The sequence below is a fragment of the Micromesistius poutassou genome, assembly GCF_964030765.1.
Source record: "Micromesistius poutassou genome assembly, chromosome: 11".
Taxonomy (NCBI): Eukaryota; Metazoa; Chordata; class Actinopteri; order Gadiformes; family Gadidae; genus Micromesistius; species Micromesistius poutassou.
The window spans coordinates 1,332,472-1,351,858 of NC_140281.1; the positions used below are offsets into that span (position 1 = coordinate 1,332,472).

At 46.6% G+C, this 19,387-nt stretch overlaps 1 protein-coding gene across 1 annotated transcript in view; it reads left to right on the forward strand.

Moving 5' to 3' along the window:
- Positions 1-19,387, forward strand: part of gpr158a (G protein-coupled receptor 158a) — a gene marked incomplete at both ends in the record, with an annotated part of 45,883 nt that overhangs the window by 24,324 nt on the left and 2,172 nt on the right. Inside the window, 7 exons of the mRNA XM_084475669.1 lie at positions 630-877; positions 2,803-2,871; positions 12,947-13,056; positions 15,452-15,690; positions 16,302-16,440; positions 18,091-18,196; positions 18,668-18,814. Of these exons, the coding sequence (XP_084331795.1) occupies positions 630-877; positions 2,803-2,871; positions 12,947-13,056; positions 15,452-15,690; positions 16,302-16,440; positions 18,091-18,196; positions 18,668-18,814 (1,058 nt within the window). The remainder of the gene's footprint in view (positions 1-629; positions 878-2,802; positions 2,872-12,946; positions 13,057-15,451; positions 15,691-16,301; positions 16,441-18,090; positions 18,197-18,667; positions 18,815-19,387) is intronic.

A 19,387-nucleotide genomic window follows, 5' to 3' on the forward strand; every position in this document is an offset into this window, starting at 1 on the left:
ATGAACGAATAATCGATTATTCGATGTGTGCCGACATTCACAAAGGCAGCCATGGATCATCGGCAAAAAATCACTTAATATCTTAAACGCAAAAAAAAACTAACTTTAACAGTGATCAGTGTTTGTCTTGTATGCATATATATTAATATTTATGCTTGTGTATATTGTTTTTCTGTACATGATTAATAATAATAAAAAATGTTAACGGTCCAAATGTTAAAAATCGGCTTTGACCCTCGGGAACGAATAATCGAATAATCGAATATTCTGACCCATCCCTACTAACTACCTACCTACTGCACACCAATTGTGCACTACCAAAGTCTCCCACAAGGCTACGCAGACCTATTGCTAAAGCAAGCGGGCTAGTCACATGTGTTGGGGGAGTGGCTTCAGGGAAGGCCTCAAGTCAGGCATGGGATATGTTCATTTGGATACTTTCAAAATCGTTCCTCCGAATTCCCTACCATACCTTTAAGGTCAAATATAGTCAAACGGCGATACAAGAAAATGTCCAAGGAAGCTGAAATAAAGGCCCAACAATGTCAAATAAAGGTTGAAAGAAGGTACAAATAAACTTAAAGTTGACCAAACTGACTGACTTCGTTCTCCTTCGTGTGGCTCCACAGGGGAGGCCCAGGCAGGGAGGTCGTCCCAGAAGGAAGAGGGCGGCCCCGGGGGGGGCGAGGCCGGACCCTGGTCCTCCTCCAGCGGCTGCATGCCCTGCGCGGAGGGCTGCGCGTACTGCCGGGACGACGCCCCCTGCCTGGCACGGGACGACGGCCCCCTGCGCCTGGCCGTGCTGGCCTTCCAGTGCATGTGCATGCTGCTGCTGTTCGCCAGCATGGTGCTCGTCTACCGCTTCCGCAGGAACAAGGTAGCGTCGCAACGCCGCAGCACGTAGACACGGCCCGATGGCGCTAGCTCCGATGGAGGTTACCGGCGATGTAGTTGACTTTTCTTACCCTTTAGTTACTTTACGGTAGTGCGTAGAAATGGGCTTGATGACGTTTAGAAACCGAAAATATTTTTTATCCAATTCAACTAAATTGTATTCTACTTTTTACTCGATAAGCTTATGCTATTATCCAATCTCACTATAGGATAATCGCAATTATTATCCAATAACCCTAACCAATTTAGTGAGATGAACCCACTTACCAGACCCTTTATTTGTGATGGATTGAATGTAGAGATCTCATTTTGTGTATAGTACTTATGTTACCGTATATTTTTCTTCTTCTTTATAAACAAAACCGCCAAGTCATTAGACCCTTTTACCCAAAGAGACCTCCAAATCAGACAAATACTATCGTACTATGAAGTCATTTAGAATATACTTTTTCCAAAGTGAATTTACAGTGAATTACCAGTGACTATCTACTGGGAGTCAAACAGCCGACCCGCTACACTATCCTGCCACTAACTGGAGTGCAGAAGAGTAGCTATGAAAAATCAGAAACAGGGTTGATTTTGGTTCAAATAATAGTCAAGTGCTACTCCAAAGATAGTGCTTATACACAATAGAATCACAACTATTGACGCACAATGTTTTGTTTATCTTATCCTTGCGGCTATAGTTTCAAAGTGCAGATTGCGGCACAATTTCATTGTATGCTTGTATGTATCGCTGAGTGTGGGGTATTTAAATATGAGTCATTTTCTGACTCATAATTCATGCTCTCCCTTATGGCCGTGATGTTCAGGCCATCGACGCACTCTGAATGAATTAAACAGTGATGATGTACGTGGGCAGTTTCAATAAACCTTTGGAATAATTTGAAATGGCTGAGAAAGTGCAGCTCTGCCTGGAACAAGAACTAGATATGTATGAGTACCAAGCCTGAATTGAATAAACCTCTATTTGTACAGAAACCTTAACCTGCCACAGTTAAAATATATAATATATATATTTTTTACTATTACGTAATGTGTAGTCATTACAGAAATTCAATAGATGATTTTTGAGTCACACCACTATTCTATACAGTGTACTTGTACAGTTGAGCGAGAGAAAATATCTCCATTTTCTCCTCCACCAAAATGTGGTGTTCTCCCTCTCCTGCCAACAAAGCAGATCAACATTCTCCCTCTGAGGCTGGAAGCCGGGCTCTCGCTCTCTCCCAGCGCTCTCTTTTATTCATCTCCTAAACCCATCTTCTAATGGACGGCTCCGCGGCCCCTTTCTCTCTGAAAGCCCCTGCAGCGCTGCGTGAAACAGAGCACAGATACGTAGTTAAATGTGTTCAGAAGGGGTGTGCGGATCCCCTTTGAAAGGGTGAGCGCTCCGGATAAAACGTCCCCCGGGCTAAATATTGCACTTCTGTTTCACTGTCAGGCTCTCATTCGTTGTACTTTCCTTGCTGTATTACAGTGTGTGTCTGTTGGCTAAACACTTTACCCATGCCCCTAGCAACTATTATGGACTAGCTCCTGTTTTAGTGATACATTTCAGATTTATGGTTCGGGTTGAGGTCAGTCATGTGTACTACAGTGCAGCATCTTTTGTCTAAACCTCCTCCATGAGCAGTTATATAGTCATAGCTTATATTTAAGCAGCTTGTTTTAGTGTTAAATGTCTGTATTGAGTTTTTCTGCTCTAAATGTGTCTTAGAAGTAGTGTCTTCTACACTGTTTGATATCCAGGCTGAATGATGTTCCCCTGTGCTGTCCTTCATCATATTCCACTGTATTGTATGCACACCTTGGAGTCAGGTGCCTTTTGTGTTGAGACTTAACACATGTGGTGAATGAACAGCCAATGAACGGCTCTGTTTTGATTGCTTCCTTTCCATTGGACAGGGCATCCGGGCGTCTGGGCTGATTCTGCTGGAGACCATCCTATGTGGAGCGCTGCTGCTGTACTTCCCTGTAAGTACTGTGTGTGTGGTGTGTGTGTGTGTGTGTGTGTGTGTCCATGTGTGTGTGCCACCAGCCATGCCTCTGCTCAGAAGGTGCACACATGGGAGAGTGCTTTCATGTGTGCAGTAATACTCAAATGTTTGCTGATAATCTCTCTGCATGCTTCTAATTATATCCATAATGTTTCCCGTCGATTGAGGGATGGCAGCCGGCTCGACCTTCAGATGACTTTGGGCCGTTCCCTTTATCCATCCATCATCCCTCCATCCATCATCCTCCATCTATCAACCATCCATCATCCCTCCATCCATCATCCCTCCTTCCATCCATCAACCCTTCATCCATCATCCCTCCATCTATCAACCATCCATCATCCCTCCATCTATCAACCATCCATCATCCATCCATCATCTCTCCATCCATCAACTCTCCATCCATCCATCATCCCTCCATCTATCCCCCCACCGTCCATCCATCCATCCATCAAACCTCTATCCCTCCTTCCCTCCTTCCCTCCTTCCCTCCCTCCAAAAGTGCATTATGGACTTGTTGGGTGAACAACACTTTGTTTTGTCAGGCTTGTCAGACACAGACTCCACAGACAAACAGGTTCACACCCCAACCCAAACGTCTCACACCCGCCCGGAGCTGTCGAGGTGTTGCTTTTTTTAGACCGGGGGCATGGGCTCAGATGGGGAATCTCAAACATGTTTGGGGGGGGGGGCGGGGTTACTGGTTTGAATCCTCTGGTCCTCTCGGAATGGAAATGTCGAGATGACAGCGCTGTGGACGTTTGAACGTCCAACCACATCCCTGCTACGTCATGTACAGGCCTAGTACCCTGTTTTGTTCGGTAATTGACTATATGATGGATATTATATTATGAGTCCCAGTGTTAATAGTGAGACCAGCTAGCACAGAACCCTCCACATAACGGTGATAGCTATAGAGGAGGCTAGCCCAGCGCTGGGGCTTTCACTGTATGGGTGTTCGTTGCTGCGGCTGATTCCATTCCAGCATAGCCGACGCCGGGCTGCAGGCATAGCAGATCATCACGGAGGGAATGTAATTAAAGGCAGCTGATGAAGTCCTGGCTAATCAATGCAATTAGTTGCAACAAGGTCCTGGGAAGTAATACGCTCTGAAACGGGATCCGATGAGAAGTTCTAGGCAGGATGTTGGCTAGCGCTTCCGAGAGCTACTTCCTGTTCGGCGGGGTGCAGGTCTGTAATGGAGCTGGCTTGGATTCTGTATACTATGACTATTGAGCACATGGTTTTAACCAATGGGACTTACAGTGGATTTATTTTTAGGTAGATGTCATTAAGGACCAGGTAGGGGTTAGGGCATTTTCCTCTATGATGCCTACATGTAGACTATACTGTATAAGGGATTGAACCAAGAACCTTTTGGCTGGAAGTCACACACCACAACCCTATCCGGTTCCCCTTTTGATCATCGTGTGTGTTGGCAGCGCAGACCCTGTGAGATACTACACGTTGCTAGGGTTACTGGAGGCACGGGTTACAGGAAGAGCCCCCCCCCCCCTGTTCGACCGTTTCCTGGCGGAATTGAGTAAGAGGGAGCAGATTACAGGACAAGTGTGTTTCCCTGAGTATAAATAACCTGTACAGTCCCTGACGAGGGCGCTAAAGGTCAGGTCCTGCTTCCAGACACGTCAACAAGGAGGTCCTCTGTGACCTTTTCCCTAACCTTGCGTTGTGATTAATGAACAGGACACGACAATAGACGAGCAATAGATAACTATCGATCCGCTTCTTCCCGAAGCCTCCTTAGCGTTTAACGAGCCTTCGGTCGGCTTTCGCATCTGTTTGGGAAAACGGTGCAAAGAAAAAAGTGAACGGTGACGTCCACTGCACCGCAAGCTTGCGGCGCGTCCGGTGGCTCCAGCCGAACCCAAGGAAGCAAACGGGAACGATCACTCACACACGATGACATCGTTCTCTGTGCATTGATTGTTTTCTGAAGTTGCCCCCGCCGTGGAGCACATGTAACGACAAGTGGACGCTTGATGGATCACTGATGGCCGAGCGATGATACATTTTCAACGGAAGCCCTGGTGTCCGGTGATCCGGGTTCAGGTGATGTCAGCTGATCAAAGGAGCAGGCAGGGCAGCTGAGCCAACAAAGACCTTTGGCAGGTCAGAGGTCAGGCTGGAGAAAATCACAAACTAAGAGGCATTCGGACACAAAACATCATCAAACATCTAACCATAACTTATCGTTTTTATTCTATTCTATACCAACAATTAGCTTGCACAGTATCAGTTAGTATTAGCGTCTGGGCTAGCTGATATGCCAGGCTGTGGAGCCAGTAGTCAAAGCAAATCTAAATATAGACTTCTTATTCTTCTACTTTTACTCTGAATAATTCCACTATGCAGGACAGACACATGTGCGCATACACGCAGGTACACACACATGCACTTCTGAATGTGTCACATGCAATGTATTAAACCATGGCCGGAATAAAAATAGAACATTTTCTGTATGCGTGCATGTGTTTGTGCACGCGCGTGTGTGTGTGTGTGTGTGTGTGTGTGTGTTTGTGTGTGTAAGGTAGACGGAAGTGTTCCAGCAAGCGAGCACAAAAGAAGAGACAAAATTACGTCCCCGGCGAAGATGGCTGTTTCTATTTCTGGCTGTGGAGAGGAAAGTGTGTGTGTGTGTGTGTTTCTGTCTGGCTGTGGAGATGGTATTGTGTGGATGGTTGGATTGATTATGTGTGTTTGTGTGTGTGTGTGTGTGTGTGTGTGTGTGTATGTGTTCTGTATTGCAGAAGATGGGCTTGTGTGTGCGTGCCTACCTAGCTTTTTGTGTTTGTGTGTGCTTGCCTGTCTGCTTGTGTGTTCTGTCTGGCTATAGAACAGCTATGTGTGTGTGTACGTTTGCACATACACACACATCAACAAGACTAGAGGGTATTTTGCCAACAGATATATATATATATATATATATATATATATATATAGTTGCACTTATGAAAAGTTACTTAAGTTGCATAAGTCTGAACTGGAACAGTTCCACACTGTTCCAGTTCGCATCGCTAGCCTATTTTGCACTCTCTTGTATAGTTAGCATCATAGCTCACCTCAGACTACCCGTTAGAGGACATCCACCCTAGTGAGGGCTCCTCCGTCTTCATGCTCCTCCTCAGGGCCCCAGGGCCTCCCTCCACTGGGGGCCCGGCCCTGGCTGGCGTGCAAGGCAGCAGACGAGACGTCAGCGCACCCCAGGAGGCTAATTACAGAGTGGTGCGGCCAGGTGACACCCCGCCCTGACCTGATGGGAGACGAACATAGGCTGCCTGATGGCTCTCCTCCTCCTCCTCCTCCTCCTCCCCTCTCCTGTCCTCCTTTCCTGTCCTCCTCTCTTCTTTGCTCTCATCTCCTCCCTCCTTCTTTTCTCCCTTCCTACGCCTCTCCTCCCTGCTCTCCTCCGATCACCTCTCTCCTCCCCTCCTCCCCTCATCTCCTCTCATATCGTCTCCTCTCTGCCCCTCTCTGTTTTAATGTATTCCCTGCTCCCCTCTGCTCCTCTCCTCTAAACTCAACTCTCTTCCCTGCTGCTCTCCTTCCTCCTACTTCTCTCCTGACCCCCCCCCCCCCCCCACCGTCCTCTTGTCTGATCCTCTCCTATTCGCTCCCATTTCCTCCTCTCCTCTCCTATTCTCCCTGCCTCCATCTTCCTCCCTTCCGCCCCTGTTCACACCCTCCTCCGTCTGCCTCTCAACCCTGCTCATCTCTCTCCTCCAGCCATTCCCCCTCCTCTCCTCTCCCCTCCCCCCCGCCGTGTCTCCCTCCCCTCCCCGTGCTGACACCTTCACACTAAACTAAGTAGATCTGGGAGTTGCTGCGTGTGTGTGGTAGAGCCTCGGCTCTGGGCTCGTCAAACCTCAGCTCGCCGTGTGGGGGAGAAGTCACATGACCGGCCGACGCCCCCGCAACACAACGCCACGAGGAGAAGATCAGCAGGTCCACTCCGTCCATTTGGCTTGACGGGTGGATGGACAGACAGAGAGAGACACGCAGACACACAGGCAGGTGGATAGATACAGAGACACAAAGAGAGAGAGAGAGAGAGAGAGAGGTCTAATTCTGCGTAAACAGACACCGTCGATGTCGACGGATAGATGGATAGAAAATATACACCGAAAGAATTATCAAACGATGGAAAGAAAGAAATATATGTACAGAAAGAACGATGGAAGGAAAGAAGAAAGAGGAAAATAAAGAGAACGAGACAAGAGGCAAGGGAAACATGGTTTCTTGTGGAGATTCCTCCCGACCCGTGGCCACGCTCCACAGCGCTCTGTCTCCCAGGGAGCCGTGTCCTGGAGGATGACAGGTGAGACGCCGTCCCCGGTCCGGGCTGAGCCGGGATGTAATTTACACCCAGCCCACCTCGGGGAGCGCTAACGGCTGGAGAAACCATTACCGCCTGCCAGCCACCAACCACCGTCCTCTCTCATATAAAAACACATTTGTTGCGATTACTACACCTTCGACCCTCTCCCCCCCAACACCCACCCTCTCCCCCCACCCCCCACCCCCCCCCCCCCCCCTTCCTCCCCAGCCCACCCACAGATGGGACCCTGTGCATTCACAGAACAAAAGCCCTCCTCCGCTTTGGAACAGGCACCTGGCTTTTGGGATAATTAGTGCCGCTAGCTAACGCGCTAACGAGGCGGCGCAGCAGGCCGTGCTGCCCGGGGGGGCGGGGCCTGAGGACTTGCTGAGCAGGACAGTTCAAAAATTTTTAATCTGCGATTATACAGTAGTGTCCAATACATGTAGTGGTGATGGTGGTCATGCTGATGGTGAGGATGAGGCTGATGATGATGAGGAGGACCAGACGAGATCAGGACGTGAAAACATGATTAGGAGTTCTGTTTTGACTCCTTTATTTTATTCCTTTCTCTTCACAGAAGTATAGAACGATAGATGACAGATAACTTTTGTTCCATTGGATTTTAGAAAACGATTCTCTGAAAAACAGGGAACATCATTTCTACCCTCAAAGTGTAAATACTGAGGTAACTAAGTAAAAAAAATATTTTGTATATTCTTTAATGGAAAGGATAAGGGAACCAGCTTTTGTCTGACACACACACACAAACACACGCACACAGTTACATGCAGAACATATGATATGATATGATATGATTCCTAGGTAAAAGCAGAATTACACTCTGGTTGAACCTGGGATCAATCCTCCCGCTCTGGACTACCAGTTACCACAAGGCGAACGGTCAGCCATTTTGAGATGGAGCCATCAGCAGAAAGGTTCTTATGGAACGATTGCTTAGACATCACATCGCTATAACATTAAATGGACGTCATTTATCACCCAGCCAACCCACTTTGTTGAACTTTTATGTTCACAATCACCCCCAAACACACATTTGCCCATCCATACATACATTCGCCTTAAATCCACAGTTGATCTTTTTTCATCAAATGACATGAAAAATGAAATCATAAATGAGAGCTGATGGAGGCGGGGGGGGGGTTCCGGCCCTAATCCCCAATGAACACAGTCTACCTGTGATGCCCCCTAACCCTTACATGTTCCTTAATAACATGTATCTCAATGCACTTGATCGCTTTAGATGAAATCATCTGCCTTATATAGTCATCGTCATCATAAATAACTCAATGTGAGATGAAATCTCACAAAAAATCTCAAGAAATCTATTAGCGGGAAGTTGATGAGTTTAATTAAAGTATATCAGGTATAGCGAGGTCTCCGTTTGGGTGGAAGGTACGAGTCTTCAGGCCTGACTAATCGATTTTTTCGAGCTTCTCTGACCTTGACAGGAAGAGGGCTTCCGCCTGGCCAATCTATCCCAGAGGCCTCCATCCTCTTTATTGATTGATCGTGCCACCCCATCAAAAACACACACACACACACAAACACACATACACACACACTCAAACACACAGATTTACATGTTTATTACCTCCACCTTACAAAGTCAATTACAAGCGGGCTGCCGGTTCTGTTCCAGTCACGCTCTAATTAAAACCCTGTCCACCGGCCGTGTTGGCTGGCGTGTAATTTGGTTGTGCACGTGGCGTGAGGGCCTCGCCAACGGTAGCTAATTATCACGAGCGCCCCTAACGCAATGTGACCTGCGTGTGCGTCTCGTGGTTGTGTGTGTGTGTGTGTGTGGTTGTGTGTTTGTGTGTGTGTGTGTGTGTGGACGTGTCGCCAGAGAGAGCTGTTGACAGGCGGCCTGACGTGTTGTCTGGGGACGGACCTCCTTCTCATTCTGCGTAGGTCTTCGGTATCATCACCAGAGCTATTTAAGAGGGGACTGGGCTGAGGTGAAATCCTACCCACAACCCCCCCTTGCTCTGTCACTATTGGTTTGGGCCTCCCTCAGATTCATTGCTAGCTGCGCTGGGGATGTGTGTGTGTGTGTGTGTGTGTGTTTGTGTGTGTACGGGTGTACGTGTACGTCTGTGTGTATGTCTACGTGCAAACACAAGCATGTGTGTGCGTGTTTGCGCACACCCGTATGTGTGTGTGCGTGTGTGTTTCTCAGTGTCCACGTAAGCGAGACCCTTCTCCATTTTGTTAAGAAAGACTGTTGTAAAAATCTGAGTTGACCGGTTAACTAGTTAGTTAAGGCTTTGATACACGCTTTTGATACATAGTTAAGGCTTTTGATATACTTTTGATACACCAAGTCAGGTCCATTTCATCTGCAAAGTCCTTAATCACTGTGACCGTGCTGTGCTCCAAAGGGCATTTTAACGCTCCCCTAAACTCCCCTAAAGGAAAAGGAAAAGCTTCTATGAAACCCAGATGGAAGACACTTTCATTTAATTTTGTCTTTATTTCGAACAAAAAAAAGAAAAAAAAAGCAAGTATGACACATCATACAAATACACATAACACAAAACAACAATAATTAGAAAGCGTCATAAACAATATTTATAAAATAAATGTAGTGTCTATGTCCGAAAAGGAGAGGGAGGAAGCCAAAGCACATGTATTCCCACCCCTTATTCAACTGCTCGTAATTATCTGCTATGAATTTATTAGTTTTAAACAACTATTTACATAAGTCCATCAAATTATTTATTTTTATACAATACTCACTATATATATATATATATATATATATTTTTTTTTTTTTTTTTTCAGACCCAGGGGGATCTATATCACAATACTATACAAATTTTTTTTTTTTTTTTACAAAAGTAAACAAACTAACAAAAACAAAAACAAACAAACAAAAAAAAACCAGAGGAGGGCAAAGCGTGCCCTATGGACAGAGAAAATATGCTAGCAAAAAACAAAGCAGAAACAAGGGTTAAGTGAACAAGCGTTAGATTCAGAGTGCATTCTTAATTCAGAGGGCGATGCTCTGTAAAGGTCCTATAAATACATTGTTCTTACTTTGACTGGCTTACTGTGAGAATTCGTCTACCCACAAATATGAAAACAAAATAATCAGTAACCATGAAATACACCGGTATCTACAAAAGATTGGTTGTAATTTTATTTTAATTTTAATTTACCTTTTATTATTTTCTGTTACATGGATTACTTTGATATGTTAATACGTATTTGTAGGCCTACTCAGGTAAAGTTTTTTTTTTTTTTTTAAAAGACACTTTTACATATATGTACACCCTGGAACCGCAGCCAGAACAACCACAGCTGGGGGTGTGCTGCGTCATCCCCATGCCCACGAGGACACTCTCTCGCTGGGCTCGGGGACCCGCTGAACAGGGGGTGGTGCGTGGAGCCAGCTGGTGGTAAACGAAACGGGAGGTGATGGTGAGAAGCATGATGGGTAATCAAAAGGGACAGAGGGTGTGAGTGGCGTGGGTCGTTATGACGCACCAGCGGTTTGCTTCTCATGTCGCTGACGTCATCGTTTCAAAACCTCTAAAACATATCAAGCACCTTTAGAATATCTCCACGCATTAATGTGATGTGACACGGTCATCTGTTTTTAAGGTTAGGGTTAAGAGGCATCTTGCTCAAGGATGCCTCCAGGTAGCCAATGGACACTGGGGGTTTGAACCTTAGAACCTTTCAGCTGGGAGTGGAACACGCTACCGTTTTAACAGATTAACATGCAGCCCACAACATCCCAACCAAACTGCCAGCCCCAGTGGCATATGACAGAGATCCAGATGCTGTTGCCTCTGTTTATCTAAAAGTCTGTCGTGAACCCTCCTGTCCCCTTGTGATTTTCTCTTCTCTTTTTTCTACTCTATGCGCTCGGTCCCGCGGGAAGCCAAGCGTGCGTCAGCAAGTTGCTTGGCGCCTGGTCGCTCTTTATCGAGTCCTCGGTCCCCACTGTAGTCTGGGAATCACAGGACAAGTAGATAACATATACAGAGGGTTATTGTTGTTGTTATGAGTGCTGTTTTACTTTCACTCTGCACAGGTTAAATCGGTGAATACCAACATGTGAGAATGTGATATTCCAGCTGTGAATAGTAAACCTAGGCTCACTCGGTTTGCTGGAAAAGGGTTGCTCCTCGGTTCTAAGTATATTCTGCAGAAGTGCATGATAGTATTGTTATTATTTTGTAAACATGCCTTTGTGTAGACAAATTAAAAGACATTCAAATTAAAACAACATTACTAACTGTACCTCACACCTCTCCCACTCAAATCAACGACTTAGTGCTAATTCCAAGGATTATATTGTGCGCTAGCCGACCAGATGCTGAACAGAAGTGACTTTACTGTAAACTGTTGTTTACAAAGTTGAAGCCAGACCATAGCTCCTCCCTTGGGTCCTGGCCCCTCCCACAGGGCCACGGCTCCTCTCACGGGGGCCATGGCTTGTCCCACCGGCCCTTGGCGTGCCCTAACTGACTGCAACCCAGCGTGCAAAAAACATTCACGCAACCCGCTTCAGTACTACCGCCTAAGGGAACGAATTAATGCTTCGGCTAATCGGATTAACATTAACAATCCCGCAGGGAAAATCGCAGCACATCTGCAACCAAAAGATAATTATGCTGCTCAGATGGGTTTTTGCCGCCTTTTATGTTTTTTGGAAGACAGTCAGTGTTTGCTTTGTGTGTATGTGCTTGTGTGTGTGTGTGTGTGTGTGTCTGTGTTGTGTCTATGTGCGTTTGTGCTGCTGCGCGTGTTTGGTTGGGCACCATTTCAGTGATTGGCAGTTTTGTTTCTCAGTAGCAAAAAAACACATGGCTGTCTGCCCTCCCCTTTGGGTCAACTCTCTGGATGTTTTGGTGGGTTTTTTTAACGCACAAAAAACGTTTTTTGCTTGCAGTTAGAATAGGAGAAAACAGAAACACATCCTCCGTCTCATAAAGGGTTTACCGTGTTGGCACGCCAGCATGGAATTTAAATGTTGTTTGTGTCCAATCCGCCTCCCCCACCTTATGACACGCAGCAGTACCAGCAGACACGGTCTTAATTACTCTGCATGATGTGGAGGAATCTTCAGGTGCATTCTGGGCCAGAGACATTCATCTCCTCTGGAGGCGTGTCAGTTAATGAAAAACACCAGAAGCGTCTGTGTGTGTGTGTGTGTGTGTGTGTGTGTGTGTGTGTGTGTTCTCGTGCTCGCCCAGCTATACCAGGGACATCTCACGTGCGCGGACGCCAGATGCGCTGTGATTGCGGGGGCCGCGTCACAGCTGAGCGCCCACCTCGCTTTGTGCGTTTCCAAGCCACTGTGTTGTGTTGTGTCGTGTCGCGTGTTCTGTGTTTTTTCGTGCTTTTGTTACACAGAATTATGGATAGCTTTAAAATGGCAGAATCTTTGAGTGTTATAAGGAACAAAGAGGCTCGAATGAAAGGAAATAAAGACCCACACGCTGTAACCTTGAAGGGATTTCAAGGTCAACCCGGTCTTATTAGCCACACAGCTCAGCCAAAGGCTGGCTGACTAATTGGTCGTTAAAAAGTGACATCGATGAATACAAATAGATGACATCCATCGTACACATGAACTAGAGTGAACCAGTTCAGTGTCCAATGAGGACGGATGCAGCCACTGCAGAGATCACCGTGCAGAGTATGGCGTTATGAGCGGGTGTGTGTCTCTGTGTTCCAGGTCCTCATCCTGTACTTCCAGCCCAGCGTGTTCCGCTGCATCCTCCTCAGATGGGTTCGCCTGCTGGGCTTCTCCACCGTCTACGGCACCCTCACCCTAAAGCTGTACCGGTAATACACCCTCACCCACCCTCACCCTAAAGCTGTACCGGTAATACACCCTCACCCACCCTCACCCTAAAGCTGTACTGGTAATACACACACACACACACACACACACACAAACACTCAACCACACACACCCTCACCCTCACCCTCACCCTAAAGCTGTACCGGTAATACACACCGACACAAACACTCAGGATGTACCGGTAACACACACAGGGAGCAGTGCAGTACATATTCAGGTGCGTTCGATTCATGGCCTGGCGATGCACAGCTGGACGGAACCTCGTGTAATGAGCAACACGGTGCACAACCACCGCTAGGTTTATCACGAGATCTTCTAGGGTTCTTCTAAAGTAATGAACACCGGCTCGCACTATGGGCGCGTGACATGTTTTCATAAACCTCCGGGTCAGGGTAAAGGTCTGTTCTAACATAAATAATCATGCAAAATGATAATGCACCTTATACATTCTCCCAGTGGGAGTATGGCGGCCGGTTGAAGAGCCTTTGAAGCCTTTGAAACTGTGATGCCCGGACATGATTGTATACCCAATGGCAGCATACCAATGAGTTGCAATGGGCAGTCAATCCAAACAAGATTAACTGAGAGGGAGAGAGAGAGAGAGAGAGAGAGAGAGAGAGAGAGAGAGAATGATTATGAGAGAGAGAGAGAGAGAGAGAGAGAGACAGAGAGAGATTTTAATGTGAATTGACAGCCTTGTTTGTTTTGCCGTGGTACGGACGGTATTCCGGTTGGTAGGACAGGACAGTGGAGCATGGTTCAAGTTGGAGGCATGTGTTTCGATCCTACAGAAGTCCACTAACCTTAACTAGGTCCAAGTTAATCATCCAGTACACAATAATAGCAACACGTGTGCAAACCCTACAACATACGCTGACAACTGCATACCAGGTGATACATTGATGATGTATTATTTACTACAATATATATATATTAGGGCTGGGCAACGATTAAAAGTTTTAATCGCGATTAATAGCATAGTATTGGTGAGTTAACTCGCGATTAATCCCACTTTTAAAATTCTATTTTGAATCCACTCCAATTGAAGTTAAATGAGATTATCAAATGGAATGACACATTATCATTCATACCAAATGTACTTAATAATTAAAAACTAGACCAAGTGATCTTGAGGGGGTTGAATGTGAAACTCACGGAACACCACCGATTTGGGAATTGCAAACAGGCAGTTAATAAGTACAACTGTAAACCAATGGTTACTACGAGTGTAGTTACATTGAAATAAGTAGCGCCACAGATTTTGGAATTGTAAACAGGCTGTCACTTACTGCAATTGTAATCAGGCAGTCACTTACTGCAAGTGTAATTGAATGTAAAGTAAGTGGAACTAAAAACAAAAAAAATATTTCCGTTATGAATGTTGACATTCTGTACGCAAAACCTCGCAAAATCAAAGTAAAAAAAAGATGTGTTAATTTGTATTAATCGCGTTAAAATAAGATTACGTTTGCCCAGCCCTAATATATATATGTAGCCGAACCTAGAGCGTTTTGGCTGTGAGTCAAAGAACAAGCTTATCTGAACGACCGACCCTCTGCCAGGTGGCCCCCGTCCCAACAGAGGATGTCCCTCGTTAACAAGAGGGCGGGGCGGCCCAGCCCAGCCCAGGCAAGGTTGACGATTACATTCGATAACGGCCGCTCGTTAGGGATGACCACAGAGGAACGGCTCACACCAGCAGGTGTGGCGGCGGTGGGCTTAACGAGGTGCCGCTGACCCCGCCGTTTGGCCGCACCGAGGGCGTCGCTTAAAGCCTTGCTCTGCTCTGACAAAAAAACAACACCAGCTGTCGTCGTAGGAAAGGGGGTTGGCTGGGTGTAGTTTTGAATGATGCGCTGTTAGAGTTACATGGGGGTTACACAGGGTAACAAAAGTTATACATCGAGGAACAATAAAGCAGCACATAAAGACACCAGACAGGGGATCTGAGCTTCCCTCAATGCAGGGAGACCACCGTTTGGCTCAATGAGATGCAACCGGTAAAATAGATCAACACTGGCATAAAACATGTGGTACAAAAAAAGTGTAAAACAGACAAAACAAACGAAGATAACGACTAAATTATTGAATAGATTAATCTGAAAATCATCAAAGTTTCTACCATACACCACCATATTCAGTTGACTAACTGAATTAAGTCAACTTTATACTCATGGTCAAGATGTTCAAGCTGTTTTACTGCAGCTACAGAAACCAACCGGACTTCAGAACCAACTCCACCTCCACCTCCCCAACTTCCCCCACCTCCTCCCCCACCTCCTCCCCCACCTCCTCCACCTCCTCCCCCGCCCCCACCCCGACCTCCTCCCCGACTTCCTCCTCCACCTCCACCTCCTCCTCCTCCTCCGCCTGCAGGGTCCTGAAGGTGTTCCTGTCGCGCACGGCGCAGCGCGTCCCCTACATGACCAGCTGGCGGGTGCTGCGTCTGCTGGGCGTCATCATGCTGGTGGTCTGCTGGTTCCTGGTGGCCTGGACCTCCGCCGTGTGCCAGTACCCGGACCGCCGGGGGGCGCTGATCCACGTGGGCTACACCCCCGACAGGCTGCAGTTCAGCATGTGTCTGATGGACCGCTGGGACTACATGATGGCCGTCGGTGGGTCCCATCCTATTTATGTGTGACAACGGCTTAGGAGGAAGAGCGGGTTGGCTGGTAACCGGAAGGTCGCTGGTTCGATCCCCCCGGCTCCTCCTAGCTGAGTGTTGAAGTGTCCCTGAGCAAGATGCCTCACCCTGACTGCTCCAGACGAGCTGGATGTCACCTTGCATGGTTGACTCCGCCGTCGGTCTGTGGATGTGTGAATGAAGCGTTGTCAGTGGCTTTGGTTAAAAGCGTCTGCAAAATGTAAATGTGATGTCATTTATTTTGATTTTTCGCGGCCACGCGACGGTCCAATACGAAGCGAGCGGAAAAATACAGCCGAGTTCGCTCGGGTCGTGCTACAACTATGCACTGAATTCTGCTCTCTGTGCACGTTGGGATGTAGAATTACAGCTGGACTCGTATTTTGTAACGCAATGTGCAGGTTACATGGAGGCAATAAAAACATAAGTAAAAAACATAAATATACAGTATATATATCAAATTTATGCCTATGTGATAAAAAATGAAATGTGCATAAAAATGTGCATCTAAAAATGCACAAAGAATGTCGTCAAAATGCACGTCGTTAAAACACGCATAACTATGAGCGCCTATGTCTCCAGCTGAGTTCCTGTTCCTGCTGTGGTCGGTGTACCTGTGTTTCGCCGTGCGCACCGTCCCGTCTGCGTTCCACGAGCCGCGCTACATGGCCTGCGCCGTCCACAACGAGCTCGTCCTGTCGTCCATCTTCTACATCATCAGGTAGGCCCCAAGCTCCTCCCCCTGGATACGGGGCCCCCAGCGTCACCCGGCCTGCCTCCATTTAGACAGAGCTGACACGTGGGAGAAGTATCCCAGGTTATTTCCGTCCTCTATTGTAGAGATAGGTTAACAAATGTATGTATGTTATGTTATTATATTGATACACATTTTGATAATGCGACCTAATCTTCAAGTCAAATACCAAACATATCATTTTTAGCTTGTAGCATGTAGCTCATTGCTTGAAAAATACTAATATTTGATTGCTATTTTCTCGATCAATTAAGTTCAGATCAAATAATTCAGTGAAGATAATTTCTATTTTACTACACTGTCAAAGTCAGTTGATTTAAAACATCCCTTTGGTCTATGGTTACTTTTGATGGGTATTTGCCATTTATTATGACATTTAGAGACAATCGATAAATTAATCAATAGATCAATAAAGAGAAAATCATACAGTCCAGGGTCCCTAATGAAAGTCCTCCACCTTAATTGTAAAATAAGATTAGATGCAATTGATCAATCCCATAGGGGAAATGTGTGTGTTTTAGCAAAAAGTACAGGAAGTAGAAACTAAAATATATAAAAAAATATACACTGTATATAATTCAAAAGTAAAACACCATAAACCAAAAAATAATGAATCCATATACGCAATTTCACTAAGAGTAGCAGCAATGTGAAGGTAAAATGCAAAAAGAAAATAAACATTGCAGACAACCTGCGTTACTGTGAACCAATAGCGGTGCAGCGTGGCAGCCGGGGAGAGATCTGCTGGCGTGGAACATTAAACCGTCTGGCGGGGAGGCACAGCCAATCAACAGCAGCGGAATCCAATGTGCGCGCCGAGACAGGAGCACACAGATCCACTTAGGCTCAAAATGAATGCAGTGTGTCTCCTCCTCCTAGCTTCCCCCTAGCTCTGTCTCTCCCGGTCTCCAGAAATACTCCAGACAAGACCGAAGCAAACGATATGTATTCTCGTGCTAACCAATCCAGAAGGCTGGGCCAATAAGTCACAACAAGTGCTTGCAATTATTTTCCACTGATTTTAAAAAGTTCAGTAATCAGTAATCAGTGATTTATTCATAAATGTTTTGTTCTGTGTTTGTAACAGGGAGAGCCATAGCTGTTCATATTGTTCTTAAACAGATTTGATTCATAATATGCAGTTATGAAGTTCACAGTGTGGCAGGTGCTCTGCGAATTGGTTTGTTAATGGATCATTGCGTAGTGAAAGATTGCAGGAAGCCGTGACACAATACACATGTGAACCACATCCAGTTCCAGGTTCCAAGGATCTAGGTCCTTGTTTTGTTTTAATATATTTTCCGTTTCTCTCCATCTCTCTTGATTCATATATCTCCTCGTCTTTCACTCTCTCGCTCCACTCTCCCCCTCTTTTCCCTTCTCTCCCGCTGTCTCTCGCTCCCTCTCATCTCTTATGCCTCTCTCTCCACTCGCCCCTGTCACGCTCTCTCTCTCTCTCCACTCTCCCCCTATGCCTCTCGCTCCACTTGCCCCTGTGTGTGTGTGCGTCGCTCTCTCTCTCTCGCTCTCTCTCTCTCTCTCTCTCTCTCCACTCTCTTTCCACTCTCCCCTTATATCTCTATCTCCACTCTCCCCCTATGTCTCTCTCCCATGCAGGTTCACCCTGGCTGCAGAGCTCCACCCAGACTGGATGCTGCTGCTGTTCTTCACCCACACCCACCTCACCGTCACGGTCACGCTAGGCCTGCTGCTGGTCCCCAAGGTACTCAGCAACACCCCCACACAGAATAACAACTCACACCTCACTCTCCTGCTCCTCTGAAGCCTACTTCCTGAAATGTGGGCACACTTTCGCACATACAACTCAACTTTTTTGTTCCGAAAATATATTATAATATATTTTCGGATATAAATATACATTTTTTAATATATTTTAAAAAATATATAAAAAAATATATTATATATATTTTAGATTTTTTTTGATTTTATGAGTTATTTAATTTAATAACCAAACAGGTCCCACATTCAGCAAGTTGTCCTGCTATTGACTATCTGGTAATTCAGCAAACACTTTATCTAAAGCAACTAAGAGGGATTTATTTGAGATCCATTCCATTCAGGCGGGGAGTGTTAGTCGGTCTTGCTCTAGGACGCCCGCAGGTAGACCACAGACATTATGCTTTGAGCCCAGAAGCCCTTCGGCTTCTCATCCGTCCCCGTCCCCTCCTCCCAGTTCCTGTTCACCGTGAGCCACATGAGGGACGACATTGCCTCTGAGGCCTACGAGGACGAGATGGACATGGGTCGCTCCGGGTCCTACCTCAACAGCAGCATCACGTCGGCCTGGAGCGAGCACAGCCTGGACCCTGAGGACATACGGGTAATTAAGCATCCCCAACCCCCTCACCCCCTCATTCCTTCCCTCCCCCTCGTAACCCCCCGACCCTTCACCCCAGTCTTGTCTACTCCCGCACCTTTCCAATGTATAACCCTTTGGTGATGACGCTACTCGGCTGTGAGGCCCACAGAGCACTTTGAGTCATGGAGCTTTTTTCGATTGCAGACGCCGGACGAACCGGTCCATCTCAGTGCTATAATTGGCTGTGGTGGTGGTGGTGGTGGTGGTGGAGGTGGTGGTGGTGGTGGGGGCGTAAGGTCTTGCGACAGGCATTGGGAAAAGCGTACCAACGTGAGCGGACGTGTCTGTTTGTCTGTTCAGCGCTGAACAAGTCTCTCTCTACCCTCAGAAATTTTAGCCGAGGCTTTGCCCGAGGCTTTTCACTTTGTTTACCAGAAGGACTGATTTGATGAGTCCATAAACTGCTCGCTGTAACGAGCGGGCGAGGCACGCTGAAAGAGGATAAATTAAGTAGCAGAGCTATGAGGCTGTTTCAGACCTATTGTGAACGTTAACCCACACTCACGGCATTTTGACGCTGTTCCAGTCTTGTCT